Source organism: Nelumbo nucifera, chromosome 2, assembly GCF_055504915.1.
Source record: "Nelumbo nucifera cultivar China Antique chromosome 2, China Antique-T2T, whole genome shotgun sequence".
Lineage (NCBI taxonomy): Eukaryota > Viridiplantae > Streptophyta > Magnoliopsida > Proteales > Nelumbonaceae > Nelumbo > Nelumbo nucifera.
Window position 1 is genome coordinate 56408996 of NC_142650.1, and position 14341 is coordinate 56423336.

Consider the following 14341-nt stretch of genomic DNA (forward strand, 5'->3'; position numbering starts at 1 on the left):
CCACCACCTAAGGAATAGTGAATGTTTATCTTGGATTCTATATAGATCATTAAAGTTGAATCCAAATACCATATTTTATATATAGTCAAGGTTCAAAATATCGATACACCCGATACACTGGTAGGGGCGTATCGGGCGAATTGATACAGCATTTTGTACTTGTTTTTTTTTATATTTTTTTGCAACCAGTTCAGGGGTGCCGGTTTAGGATTCCTCCACCCCTTGAACCGGTCAGACCCCCAATACATCCACTATAGGGGTTTATTAGAAGGGTCCCGGAATGATACGTATCGGTCAATACAGGCTGATACGTGTCGATATTTTGAACCTTGTATATAGTTAATATTTAATTGAAGTGTAATAATTAAAGAAATGAAAGACACAAGCAACGATTAGATCAGGGCTCTAAAAATTGTTAGTAAACTTTAAAATCTTTTAGGCCCTATTTGGGGAAAATCAGTCTATGAAATTCAGGTAAATGCTACTGGTAATAAAACCAACATCTAGTGCTTTTATGATACTATATGCCTATATGGTGTTAGAGGGGACGGATCTATGACTATTACCCGCAAACATTTCCAATAGGCCTCCCAACAGTACACAAAAGCTGTTCCCATGCAGTTATAGTGGCTTGTTGGGAGCAGATCCAATTTCCAATTGGAGTTAGTGGTGCTTCTTAACAAATTTTATGTCTCCTGTATTTGACAATCAGGCCTCAAGCTTGATGGGTTCAATAAATAGTTAGTGGTTGAAGGCTTTAAGGACGTTCAGATTTCCTCCTCACAGAATTGGTCCTCATGAAATCGGATTTGTTCCTTACAGAGCGTGCCTCACACCAACCATACAGCGCTTTCAGTCGTGTATTGAAAACATTTCCTGCAAGGAGCATTGAAGATGTTCTCAATGCACAGCTGCGATATCATGTTAGGTTGGTGTGAGGCACGCTCTGTGATAAGCAAATCCAGATTCGGTCCTCACACCCACCACACAGTCCTTGCGGCTGTACATTGGGAGCATCTCATAAATGACTCAAATGAAGCGCAAACAATTGAAACTGTATGAAAAAGAACAGCAATATCTCAAATATGGCACCAAATGACCAAAACAAGCTATACAATAACACATTAGATTCTTTTTGAAGCAGGAACCTTTGGCCTTTGGGGATTGAGATTACATGGTTGAATACTTGAATTGGCAAAAAGAAAGCAGCGTATCTTCTTCCCTGTCTCGTATACATTTTGGCGACTGGCAAAGCAAGATTCATGCAGCCGACCCCATATAGTTGGAACAAGGCTCAGATGATAGTGACAGTAATTCTCATTATCACCCACCCCCACCCCCTCTCAGCCTCTCTCAAGGTTGAACTCGGCTTCAATTCTGGAGATGGTCCCAGTACCTTTACATCAATCCTCTCCTTCTAACATTATTCCTGTCCAAGATAAACAAATCTCAGAAAAATGTAATAAGAAGTCAGATTATTTCTAAACAAAATATCAATCATAAACTACCATTTATCCATCCCTAAAAAAAAAAAAAAAAAAAAAAAAAAACCTAAAACAGTGTACAAAAGGCATCACATATATCCTCTCTATGCAATAGCAAACAAGGCATTGTTTCTAGCAGTCTAACCAGAGTTTATGTCATGGATCTTGAAGAAATTAATATCAATAAAGAGAAGTTTAAAATATTAAAAACTACCATGATGTGATTGATAATTGATGACTTTGGCTTAGTTTGGAAAGACATAAAAATATGTACAACACAAATAAAGGTTTTGCAATGTACATATTTGTATTTGTACTCTTTCCAAACTGAGCCTTCATCAAAAAAGAAAAAGAAAAAAAAACGATTGCAATTAAAAGCAACAATCAATTCAATCTTCACTGACAGACTGCACGAGAACAATGTACCAGGATCTCACAGAGAGAGAGAGAGAGACAGAGAGAGAGAGTTCTACTTAAACAAGAGTAGGCTACTTCATATTGAGAATTGAGAAACAAAGACAACAGGTTGCAAGACAGTGATATGCACTAGTCATTGCAAAGCAAGTTATCCGCAACTACAACACTAAAAACTAAACTGTAACGGCACATTCTCTTTCCAACATACAATGAATAAATAATTTCATAGTACAAAGTACAATCCAAAGACCCTGTCTCAGGAAGTCAGGAAGGAATGCTGCACTGGAGATGATTATCGCCGGGTTACCTTAGTATGACAGATCTCCAGATGGAGGTTATTGATTGGTCGGTCCCATGTGCCTTGGGCTGACAAGCAAGTCTGAGAGCTGCCACTTTGTGCAAAAAAAAAGCCAAAAGTTTAGGTCTGTATACAGTTAACTCCTCCCAAGACCTTGTAGAGCTGGGACCATCATTGATTATGGTCCTTGTGCAATCTGACAAGAAAGTCTGAGAACTTCCACTTTGTGCAAAAAGCTTTCAAGGATTAGATCTGTATCCAGTCCACCCCACCCAAGACTTTGGAGAGGTGGGACCATCATTGATGGTGGCCCTTATGCAACTCTAAGTCCAGATTAGCGACCTGTTCAGCAGGGTTCTGAGATCAGCCATCTCATTAGAAGATGAACTAGCAAGGCGAGGAAGGTTCCTTAATTGGGGAATGGAGTCAATGGACTTGCTGGGGTAATCACTCTATTCAGCAAATTGTTATTTTGGTCAGCCAGTCCATATGGGGCCCTCAAGTGAAGTCAATAAAACCTCAATTCCAACCCTTTGGTGTAAGCTACATGAATCTTTTTTTTTTTTTTTGAAAAAAGGTGAAGTATGATTGTATTAATAAAAGGTCCTGTGTACAATGAGAAGCTTTACAAAATGAAGGACCTCAAAAGAAGGCCATCGTCGAAAAATATAATCAGAAATACTATCTCTAAAAACAGTATGTATAGATATCCAACTTCTCAAAACCTCTACTGCCTAGTTAATAACCTCAGCTTCAGTAGCAGATTTTTTCTCAAAAATCCTATTGTTCCTTTCTGACCACACAGCCCATAGAATTGCCAGAGGAATGGAACCAACTATGATGGAATGTATAACTAGTCCTTATAACTGTAGGAAGCCTGCACAGCTTTTTGATTGATTCTTTTTTTTTTTTGATGCCTATCTTGTCCATCAACCATCATCCTTAAGTAATACTTTTACTATCTTTTTTTTTTGATAAATGAGTAAAATTTTATTAAACCAGAAAATAAGAGTTACATGCAACCCATAGAAAGGCACGAGATGCGACCTTTCCTTTAAAGTCAGTTACAGAGTTACAAGTACAAAAGAAATTACACAGAAGCCCAAAATAAAGTATCCCGGTTTTACTATCTTTTTTTTTTATCAATAACAGGAAGTATTCCATTAATATAAGAGGTTAAAATACAAAGGAGGGGAGATAAAAATATCTTAGCTCCCCGAGGGATCAGAATAAACATTCAAAGGAAAGAAAAAAAAAAACAGTTACAAAAGAACCTAGAAAATAGAATCCCTATGCACTCCTTGCCTAGCTAATCCATCGGTGAGGGAATTGGCACTTCATCAATGTCCTTAATCAACCACATAAACTTTCTCTTCTCATTGTTGTAGTTCCAGAACCCAATCTTGTCTTCCTTTAACCATCCCACTACTATCCCAGAATCTCCTACGACCAGCTTATTGATATTCAGGTCCCTAGCTCTTTTTACCCCTTCCATGGCTGCAATTACCTCAGCCCTAAGGGAGTCTCCCACTCCAATTGGACCAGAAAACATGGCCATCGTATTCCCTTGTTCATTCCTTAGAACTCCCCCAATGCCAGAAGGCTCTAGATTTCCCGAACTGCTACCATCGAAATTCAGCTTGATGAAGCCATGAGGAGGAGGATTCCATAAGAGACTTGAAGTCATATAGTTGGGACTGACTTCGCAATTTCCTTCCAGCTTCCTAGCAGATCATCTACTGAAAAGTCTACAAACACCTCCAATGATTTCAGCCAATGTATTGCCCTTACGTGGATCACTTCCATCACACTTTCTAAGCTTCTCTCCTTGTCAGAAAATATTCTTGAGTTTCTTTCCTTCCAAAGAGACCAGCACACAGCCGCCCTAACACATCTCCACATAATCCTTCCTCTTTTCGTTGACCAGCTGAAGGAAGAAGAAGCAGATAAGCTTTGCACATTCACAGGGAGATTCCAACTGTACCCAAACAAATAAGTAAACCATTCCCAAATACTTTTTTGCAAAATGGCAGGAAATTAATAAATGGTAACCAGACTCACCATCAACCTAACAGATAACACACCAATGAGGAAATAAACACCTATTGGGTTTCTTTCTTTGAAGCAAATCACTTGTGTTTAGTCTTTCCAAAAAAGCTTCCCAACAAAAACTCCCAACCTTTGGAGGGATAGGCTGACACCAGAATTCTTTAACAAGGAATGACAAGCCAGAAAGGTTAACTGGTTGAGTAAGGGCCTTAAGAAAGGAGGCACAAGTGAAGGAACTGGAGGGTGAAGGGGTCCAAATTCTACTATCTATCTGTGTGGGGTCCAGAAAGATCTCATCAAGGATATCCAAGAGAGTTAAGGTACTTTTATTATCAATCACATTAGTCATTACTTCCCTTCAATAAAATGTCGAGTAGTTCCAACAGACATTTCTCTTCCCCCCTTTTGGTTTGTGATACCAGTAAACCCCATCCTAAATGCGTAGACCTTTTACTCACCAACCAAATGGTCTTTCTGCTCCTTTATGATTTGGAGGTCAACTAGAAAGCAGTATTGAAAGGTGATCTATATTAAGAAGTAAATATCTTTTCTAATGCCTATCTTACAGCCAAAAATGTTTCATTTTGAGCATGTTATTGTTGTAAGAACAGAAAGAATGCAATCTGAACCTAAAATGTCAAGTAGTCCCCACAGACATTTTTCTTCCCTGTTTCGGTTTATGACACCTGTAAGACCCATAGTAGATAATGTAAACCTTTTACTAACAAATCGAATGGTCTTTCTGCTCCTTTATGATTTGGAAGTCAAGTAGAAAGCAGTGTTGAAAGGTGATTTATACAAGAAGCACATATCTTCTTTAACGCCTATCTTGCAGCCAAAAATGTTTCTTTTTGAACGTACCATTGTTCCAAGAACAAAAAGAGGACCATCTGGACCCAAAGTTCTAGTAACATGACCTAAAATAATATTACTTTCCAACCTCAAGACCCTAAACTAACTCTATATTGCTAACTCTCTGACCTTTTTTTAAAGAAGGTAAAGTATATTGTATTAACTGAAACAAAGATATACATGTATGGTCCCTTGTACAAAGATTTTCTGTACATTTACCCAACCTTTAAGGACTCCCCCCCCCCAAAAAAAAAAAAAAAACTATATTTAGAAAAGGGTATGATAGTTCAATTCCACTAATGTAACAGTAGAAAACCAATTTTTTATCATGTCCACTGCATAGTTGATAACCACCTCCTCCAGGCTGCACTTTTGTTCAAAAATTCTACTATTCCTTTCATTCCAGATTGCCCACAAAAATGCCAGGGACACCACTGCCTAGAATGCCTTGCCTCACTTGGACATCCGAGCTTGCCAGGTAGCAAACAAAGCCTTTACCAAAGAAGGAAAGCAACATACACAAGGACTGCTTTACTGAAATGATGCCACACTCTGTAAGAGAAGTTGCAAAATAGGAAGGTGGGTCAAAGACTCCATCTCCCCTTTACACAAAGGAAACTCAAAGTCTAGTGGGTTGACCCCCTTTCTAATCAGCAGATCCTTAATTAAACACCTTTCCCATGTCACCACCCATCAAAAAATTGACCTATGATGGCGCTGCTGTTCCCCAGATGGCCTTATGGGGGAAAGATTTGTCCTACTCTAATCATCCATAATAAAAGGACCTGACTGAGAACAAACCTGAATTGGACCACTTCCACTTCCTAGAGTCCTGCCCTTGCAATTCCCTGATCTTGTTAATTACATCTGAATAGTGAGCAAAGGACATAACATAGAAGAACCTGCAACTATGGTTAAGGTAATTTTTTGGTGATAAAAAAGAGAAATCCATTAAAATAGAAAAAGATTACATAAATTGGGTGATGAGGAATCGCTAGCCAAATGACATCAACAACAAAAGAAACACAAAAAAATAAATAGATAAATATAAGATCCCAAACATTCCAAACAATTTAAGTAATTTCATCCATGGAGTTTTAGACTTTGAGACAGACTCTTTTCGGTTGCCTCCTATTGAAAAGTAGATTAAAATCATTAAACAGTCTAGGGTTCCCATATCTTGTTATTTCAAAATAAGCCCAGCTTTTCTTTTATTTTATTCACTTTTCTTTTTCCTTTCACTTTGACATGCATCTGCCACTTGAATGTAGGAAGATGGATTCTCCAAGGAACGTATAACTAGAGAATGGAGTCTACAATTGTATCATTCAACTAAAAAAATCTTCAGTAAACAATTTCTCCACCATTTTCATGCAATTGCCTCTATGACAAGTACAAGAAGCAACCAGTTTATAAAGGAATACAAAATTGTATTTATACCCTTCATGTAGTGTTCTAAAGTCTAAACACCAACCAGCATTTCTCTTAGCTCTACTTAACTGATTTTTTTTTTTTCTTTTGGTAACGAAGCACAAAGAAGCAAAGTCGGAACAGCAAAATAATCTACTGACCCATATTTCAACCAAAAGGTGAGTTCAAATAATATTAAATCAGCAAGCACGAATTACACAAACCAATACGTGACAAACTGAAAGAAAATATGAAGTAAAGACTTGATACCTTGAAAGTTAATGAAAGCCGAAATCCAAATTAATCATCCTCATCACTTTCATCGCTAAAATAGCTTGTTTTCTTCTCCTTCTTCATCATCTTCTTCTCAGCGATCCTTTCATTTTCTTTGATCAACCTATCGCCAGCCCCTCTTGTGTCAACCACAGACGCCCAATTGTCATCCTCAAATCTCTCCCCACCATCTGATTCGTCATCACCATCGTCATGCCCCATACCCCCTCTCCCTGATCCACTCCCATCCTGCGCCCTCCGTAACCGCTTCGGCGCGGGCCTCTCCCTCGGCCCAAGTTGGTTCCTTGGGCACTCATAAGACAAATGACCTTCCTCCCCGCACTCGTAGCACCTGCTCTTATCCTTGTAAACCCTCCTCCGTATGAACTCGGCGGCTCGGCCGTTGTCCGCGGCAATCGAGACGGTGAGGGTCCTCTTGTTCAAGACCTTGCCTTGCATCTCACGGACAGCACGGAGGGCATCATCTTTGGAAACGAAGAGGACGAAAGCAACTCCACGACTGCGTCGGGAAACGCGGTCCTTGAGGACGGTGACTTTGACAACCTTGCCGAAGGTCGAGAATATGGTAAATATGTCGGAATTGGTGAGGTTGTAGTCAAGATTGCTCACGTATACAGTTGATTTTGATGGGACAAGACCTCCGCTTCCGACTGATTTCTTTGTAGTGGTAGAGGAAAGGGATGCGGCTGAGGCGGAAGAAGACGAGGGGGGAGCGTAAGCGTAGCGGTAGAAGAAGGTGTCATCCTCGTCACTGTCGCTGTTCTTCTCCGCTACCATCTCTCTGTCTCTGTTGTGAACAGTTTCGCTGCTTAGTCTGACTCCGGCGTCTTTGCAAAGGAGGAGGGAAATGGCGCTCGATAGATGGGACGGATGGAAAGGAGTCCGGATCACTAGACAACAAAACACGTTCCAACCCTGTTAGATGAAGTTGCTAGAGGATTGAAATGTATCGAATCCGATTCGATTCGAAATTCGATCCGTTAATAACCGGATTCAGATCCGTGTTTGATCTAACAAATGGGATTGAATCGAAAAAATAATTAACGGATCGAATTTAAATATATCCCCATCCTTAGCTATGAAATATTATATATTATATATAAATTCTATATTATTTATATAATTATTATATTATATCATCAAGTTTTATTTATTATAATCCAAATCCAATCAGATATATGATGAGACATTTGAATCATAACCTTGGGAATCCAATGGATTTTTATCATAATCAGATCCCTAAAATTTTTTATCAAATTGGAACAGATATACCCTTTACCAAAATTGATCCGATCCATTTGCAGCCCCTGTGAAAGAATTCATAAATGGTAGAGGGTTGCTGTTGTAACCCAATAAGAGGCGAAACTGTTAACAACACACACCGTGTGCCCCTCTTTCTCTGGCTCTCTCACTCAGCCATTCAAACCTAAAAATCATTAGTCTGTGCTGGTGTTGCCCTGAATCGGCCAAACCAGATGTCTCCGACTCCGACCACTTGTCTGCGCTGATGCCGTTACAACAGTGCTTCTATGGATTTATTTGGAGGGTTGTTGCAACCAGCTACCACCAACCATCAGGATTCAGGCACCACCACCGGTTCTCCACTCGGGGTTGCAAGCAACTATACTCTGTAATTCTATCTTTATAAGTCTTATACTCTTCAGTGGCCTGTTCATGGGCCGGTTTTGGGCTTGGCTTTTGTCAAAATTTAAATGGCCCCAACCTGAAGCCCATACCTGCAATAATGTAAAGTTGGACTAAAAGCCCGGCCCGTGAACAGGTATACTCTTCTTCAATATAGGGCAGAGTACAGCAAGCAACTCTACTTAGTGAAAATTTTGAGTTGGTTGAAAATTCTCAATGGGTCAAAAGGTCTGAATGAATTACAACTTGCAATTTTCTCTCATTTTGTTTTTTTTTTTTTGGTATTGAATCATTCACCTTTGTCCCATAGAGGTTGTATTTCAATTTTTCCTTTACATAGTACAATACTTTTTCTAGTAACATTAATAACTCTTCTCAAAGGTGATGAAAATCGAGAGTGAGGCTCGAAATCGCATCTCACCTGAGACTACCCAGATTATGTGCCAACCGAGCTATCACTCAATTGGCATTCTGAAGTTTGTTTGGTATCATGCTATTTTCTCAATAAACAATCATGTCTTAGAATAAGAAGAAAAAAAGTAAACAGCACAAAATGCCTACATGATACTTACATGGAGGAAACACATTAAAGAGACGGTAATGATACTGAACCCATACTACTTTATTAAAAAAAATATATATATGAAAACTGCATTTTTTTTTAGGTTGAATTCAGATATTACTTGATTTAATCCACTAGGATTTGATTCTTTTTTTTTTTTATAGGCAATAGAAATTTGTTTTGGTGCTGGACACCCGGAGTTTTGAAAGATCCTGTTATTTCTATTTTTCCATATACGCGGCAATATCATGCCTATATTTGGGAGTTTGAAGTTTCAAACTTTCTTACTCCAACAAACCTTCACCTTCATTTGACCTAGGAGTCATCTAATCTAAATTCTAAAGCAAGCCACACTTGCTTTGCAATCGAGCATTTAACATAGATGTGGTATCTGTCATCCTCCTCTTCATGGTAGGGGCGAGCATTATTCATTATTCGGTTTAAAATTTTGGATTTGGTTTGGTTAATTCAATTTCAGTTTCAGTTTTTAGAATTAAAAATTCAGTTAATCGAATTTTGTTACAAAATATGTAATATGTAATATAATATATGATATAATACATTATAATGAAATTTTGGTTTCAGTTACTTCAATTCATTCAGTTCGGTTTTTAAACGGATTAACTGAATGCTCACCCCTACTTCATTCTCATCCTTCTCAATCTATTTGCTTAGGATTCTACCCTTTAAGATCTAAGAACATTAAGATTTTAGGAAGGCATTTAAGGTGATGTTTGGCATCAATGATGATTCCTCCTTGCCGATTATCCTGGAATCACTGATTTTTGAAAAATCATCAAAATTTGTTGTTTGGTATCATTTATGCCATGTAAGCTTATTTTCGAGAAATTGGCTTTTAGTCTGTTTAGTACTGATTCTCAAGGGCTAATTATTTTTGTGTTATAGTTAATTCAATGCCATGTTCGATGCCATATCATCCTAAAAAATAGGAATAAGCAAGATATCAGGAAATCATCAAAAAAGGTAATCCCTGAAAATGGCTGATTTTAAGAATCAATTTTTTAGTGATTTCCTAAAAATCACCAAGATCGTCTAACCAAACAAAAAATTCAGTGCCAAGTCCTCTAATGCTGACATGACTCCGACATGACAGTGATTTTCAAGAAATCATCATCAAAACCAAACATCACCTAAGCTTCCATATTTTCCTTATGATGATTTTTTTATGAGTCCTCTCCATTTTCATAAGCCAAGAGAAATTAAGCCGATTTAATAGTATAATCTCCTTTTGACTCCAATTTCCATTACATTTTGTTAGTGGTGTTAGTGAAGGGGTATTTCAGTCTTTGTACTTGTTGAGAATGCTGATGTGTACTGTTATGTTAGTTCGAGTGCCTCTTACTTAAAGAAGGGCACTCAAGTCTTTTTCAATAAGTCAATAATATAATAATAGGTCTGGCCGAATCAAGGGATTAACTTTTTTTCCCTAATTCGAACCAGCCTTTCTCTCTTTTCTCTCTTCTCTCTTTTCTTCTTTCCTCTCCTACTTCTTGCTGTCTACTTTACTCTACAGTCAACGAACAAGACAAAATTCTATGGCAGGTCAAACTTCAACATGGTATCAGAGCTAGGTTCACCAAATCAGACTTGCTAGAATTCTGCCTTCTGCGCATTCGAATTAGGGTTTCACTTGGGGTTCTCAGTTGTGAGTTGGAGACTGGGAAAAGGGCTGAAAAGGAGTGATCGCCCTCTTCCCTAGGATGTCTCTATGCCTCCGATTGTGTCGTTGGTGATTGGTTGCTGTGGTTTCTAAGCCCTAGTTAGGGCTGGTACGTGTGGTGCAGTGGTGTCTCAGCCCTTCGTATGGTTGGCCTTCAGGCGATGAGGTAAAGTTTTTTTTATATATTTTTTTTTGTTATGGAATACATGAGAGGTGTAGTACAGTTCGCATGATGGGTTTTCAGATTGCAGTATGCTAGGGTTTATGCTAGGGTTTATTCTGGTTTGTGTGTGATTCGAATGGCAATAGTGTCTACTTAATGGTGAAGCTTCCTATAGTTGTGGATTAATGTTGGTGGTGTTACAAGTGTGGTTTTCAGCTTTTGATATCGCTGAAATCAGTGTGTAGACCTCGGTGAGTAGGGGTTGTGGTGTTGTAGTTTTCAACATTTAATACTGCTGAAATCAGTGTACAGACTTCGGTGAGTAGGGTTTGTGGTGTTGCAGTTCTCAGCTGTTGAAATCAGTGTGCAGATTTCGATGAAGTGTCTGTGTGTAGTGTGCAGTGTGTAGTGCTCCTAATTCAGTGCTTAGAATTAAGGGAGTTCGGCAATGGCAGATAACAGTGATAGTAAACCTAGTGTCATGATATCTACTGACTACCTGAATGTCCAAATGACCTCCATTAAACTGAATGGAGAGAATTATGTCCCTTGGGCCAAGTCTGTAGAGGTTTTTCTGAAGGCGAAGAAGAAAGTGAAGCATATAAGAGAGGAGAAACCCCCCGCTAATTCTCAGGAGTATGAAGACTGGGAACAGGAAGATGCACAGATCATTACATGGTTGTGGAACAGTATGGAACCCAAAATCAGTGTGAACTTCATGTTTCTTGACACAGCCAAAGAGGTGTGGGATCATGCCAAGAAACTGTATTCAGGTCAGGATAATACCACTAGGGTATATCAACTGTATCAGGAATACTTCAATCTGCAACAGGGAAATCAGAGCCTTGAGGAGTACTATGCCAATGTGAGGAATATCCGTAATGAGTTAAATGTCTATCATCCTCTCACTTCAGATGTCAAAGTTCAACAGCAACAGCGAGAGCAGCTTGATGTAACACGGTTTCTGGTGGGGCTGAAGTCTGAGTATGAACCAGTACGAGCCCAGATACTAGGGGGATCTGCTCTTCCATCTTTAGAGGAGGTGTTTGCTCATCTTCGGAGGGCTTCCATTGGATCTATGGACTCTAATGTCTCCGATAAATCAGCATTTGCAGTGTCAAGAGGCCGAGGTGGCAGAAGTGGGACTCGAGGAACCCAGCCTGGCAGGAGTGGTAGTGGTGGATCTACACATATCCGTGGTGGTGGTCGTACTGGAGGCAGAGATTCAGGGGGAGCTCGTGGTAGAGGACGTGGCTCGGGTCCACGGAAGTGTACTCACTGTGGTTTGGATGGACATACCATTAACTACTGCTATGACTTACATGGTCCTCCCTCGACGTGGGCCAACCATGCCATGACTAGTGACACCAGTTTCAGCCCTACACAGGAGAAACGGTCAGCTGACCCGATGCCTTCTACTCCCTCAGATGGTCCAGGCAAGGAGATGGTGAGTGTTCCTCGTGATGAGTATGAGAGGTTTGTTCAATCCAAGTCGCAGCAGAACACAGCTTCCTTTGCACACTCAGGTATGGCTTGTTTGGCATCCACACCCAACCCCTGGATTATTGACTCTGGAGCCTCCGATCACATGACGGGAACTCCAGGTGTGTTTTCATCTCTCACTCATTGCTCAACATCACAATCTGTTACCCTTGCTAATGGCTCCACGTCATCTATCTGTGGTGTTGGTAATGTTGACCTAGACCCTGTATCCCTATCCTCTGTTTTATATGTACCTAAGCTTCCATTTAATCTTATGTCTGTTAGTAAGCTAACCAAGTCACTTAAGTGCTCCATCACTTTTTACCCTTCTCTGTGTGTTTTTCAGGATCTCAAGACGGGGATGAAGATTGGTGGAGGGCATGAAGCCGGTGGACTGTATTATCTTGATGGTGGTGGACGAACGTCAACGGCTCTTCAGTCAACCATTTCTCCTCTCCAGTGGCACTGTAGATTTGGTCATCCTTCGCTGAAAGTGTTGCAGTCCTTAGTCCCTTCATTGAGTCAACTTTCTGTTTTAGATTGTGAGTCTTGTCAATTTGGGAAACACCATCGTGTTCCCTTTCGTTCTAGGGTCGATAACCGTGTGTCGAGTCTTTTTTCTTTAATTCATTCAGATGTTTGGGGTCCTTATAAAGTGATGTCATATAATGGATACCGATATTTTGTTATTTTTGTTGATGACTGTTCAAGAATGACGTGGCTCTATTTAATGAAAGAAAGAAGTGAATTATTTTCCATCTTCCAGAAATTTTATGCTGAGATCCGTAATCAATTTGGTGTTCACATCAAAATTTTCCGTTCTGATAATGGTCGTGAATACTTGTCTTCATCTTTTCGAGAATACTTGGACCAACATGGCATTATACACCAAACTTCATGTACCTATACTCCGCAACAAAATGGGGTTGCTGAGAGAAAGAACCGCCATCTTGTAGAAACGGCACGCTCCCTCATGCACCACATGAATGTTCCCAAAACTTTTTGGAGCGATGCAATGCTCACCTCTTGTTTCTTAATTAATCGGATGCCCACGTCTATCCTTGATGGTCGTTCTCCTTTTAGTGTCTTATTCCCCAACATGTCTCCGTTTCCGCTTTCTCCTCGGGTATTTGGGTGTGTCTGCTTCGTTCATAATCTGAGTCCCGGGACTGACAAGTTAGATGCACGTTCCATGAAGTGTATCTTCCTTGGTTATTCCCGAACTCAGAAAGGGTACAAGTGTTATCATCCTAGTTCTCGTCGTTCCTTGGTATGTGCTGATGTTACATTCTTTGAGTCTACTCCGTTCTTCGTGGGGTCCGGTGCTGCTGCTTCCCCCACATCACCACCTCCTCTTCCTCTTCCTGTGGCTGATCCACCTCCTTTGGTTCCAGTCATGCCTACGTCCTTGCCTCCGGTGCCACCATTGGTTGACCGTCCACCCATCCGTCACGTGTATACACATCGCCCACGTGTACCGGCTGCAGCTCCTCCAGCTTCATCACCGTCGACAGATCCAGCTCCAGCTTCGACACCAGCCTCCGACCTAGATCTTCCTATTGCCTTACGGAAAGGTAAGCGTACTTGCACCCTTCACCCTATTTCCAATTTTGTTTCACTTACCCACCTCTCCGCTTCCCATCGCCAGTTCATATCTTTGTTATCCTCCGTGGTTGTTCCTAAGGATGTCCAAGAAGCCCTTACCTCTCCAGAGTGGTGCCGTGCTATGGAAGAAGAGCTCTCTGCTTTGCATCATAATCACACTTGGGATCTCACCGCTCTTCCTCCTGGGAAGCAGGCTGTCGGTTGTAAGTGGGTGTATAGTGTTAAGTACTTGCCAGATGGTCGTGTTGAGCGCCTGAAGGCGCGGCTGGTTGCCAAAGGGTACTCCCAAACCTATGGCATTGACTACACGGAGACGTTCTCCCCGGTTGCTAAGATAGGGTCAGTTCGTGTCGTCATCTCTCTTGCAGCTATGTCTGGTTGGCCTCTCCATCAGCTCGAT

General features: G+C 40.4%; 1 protein-coding gene across 4 annotated transcripts; it reads right to left on the reverse strand.

Moving 5' to 3' along the window:
• Nucleotides 1-1059: 1059 nt before the first annotated feature.
• Nucleotides 1060-8421, reverse strand: U11/U12-31K (RNA recognition motif and CCHC-type zinc finger domains containing protein). Of its 4 annotated transcripts, none has more exons than XM_010244955.3 (3): nucleotides 8084-8421; nucleotides 6781-7694; nucleotides 1060-1429 (listed from the first exon to the last, which is right to left on the reverse strand). In XM_010244955.3, the coding sequence occupies exons 1-2, from the start codon at nucleotides 8100-8102 to the stop codon at nucleotides 6811-6813; spliced, it is 903 nt and encodes a 300-aa protein (XP_010243257.1). In that variant the 5' UTR covers nucleotides 8103-8421; the 3' UTR covers nucleotides 1060-1429; nucleotides 6781-6810. The 4 variants fall into 4 exon arrangements, with proteins under 4 accessions (XP_010243257.1, XP_088753370.1, XP_010243258.1 ...); XM_088897244.1 differs by having other exon boundaries at nucleotides 1060-1448; XM_010244956.3 differs by having other exon boundaries at nucleotides 8077-8393.
• Nucleotides 8422-14341: the final 5920 nt, after the last annotated feature.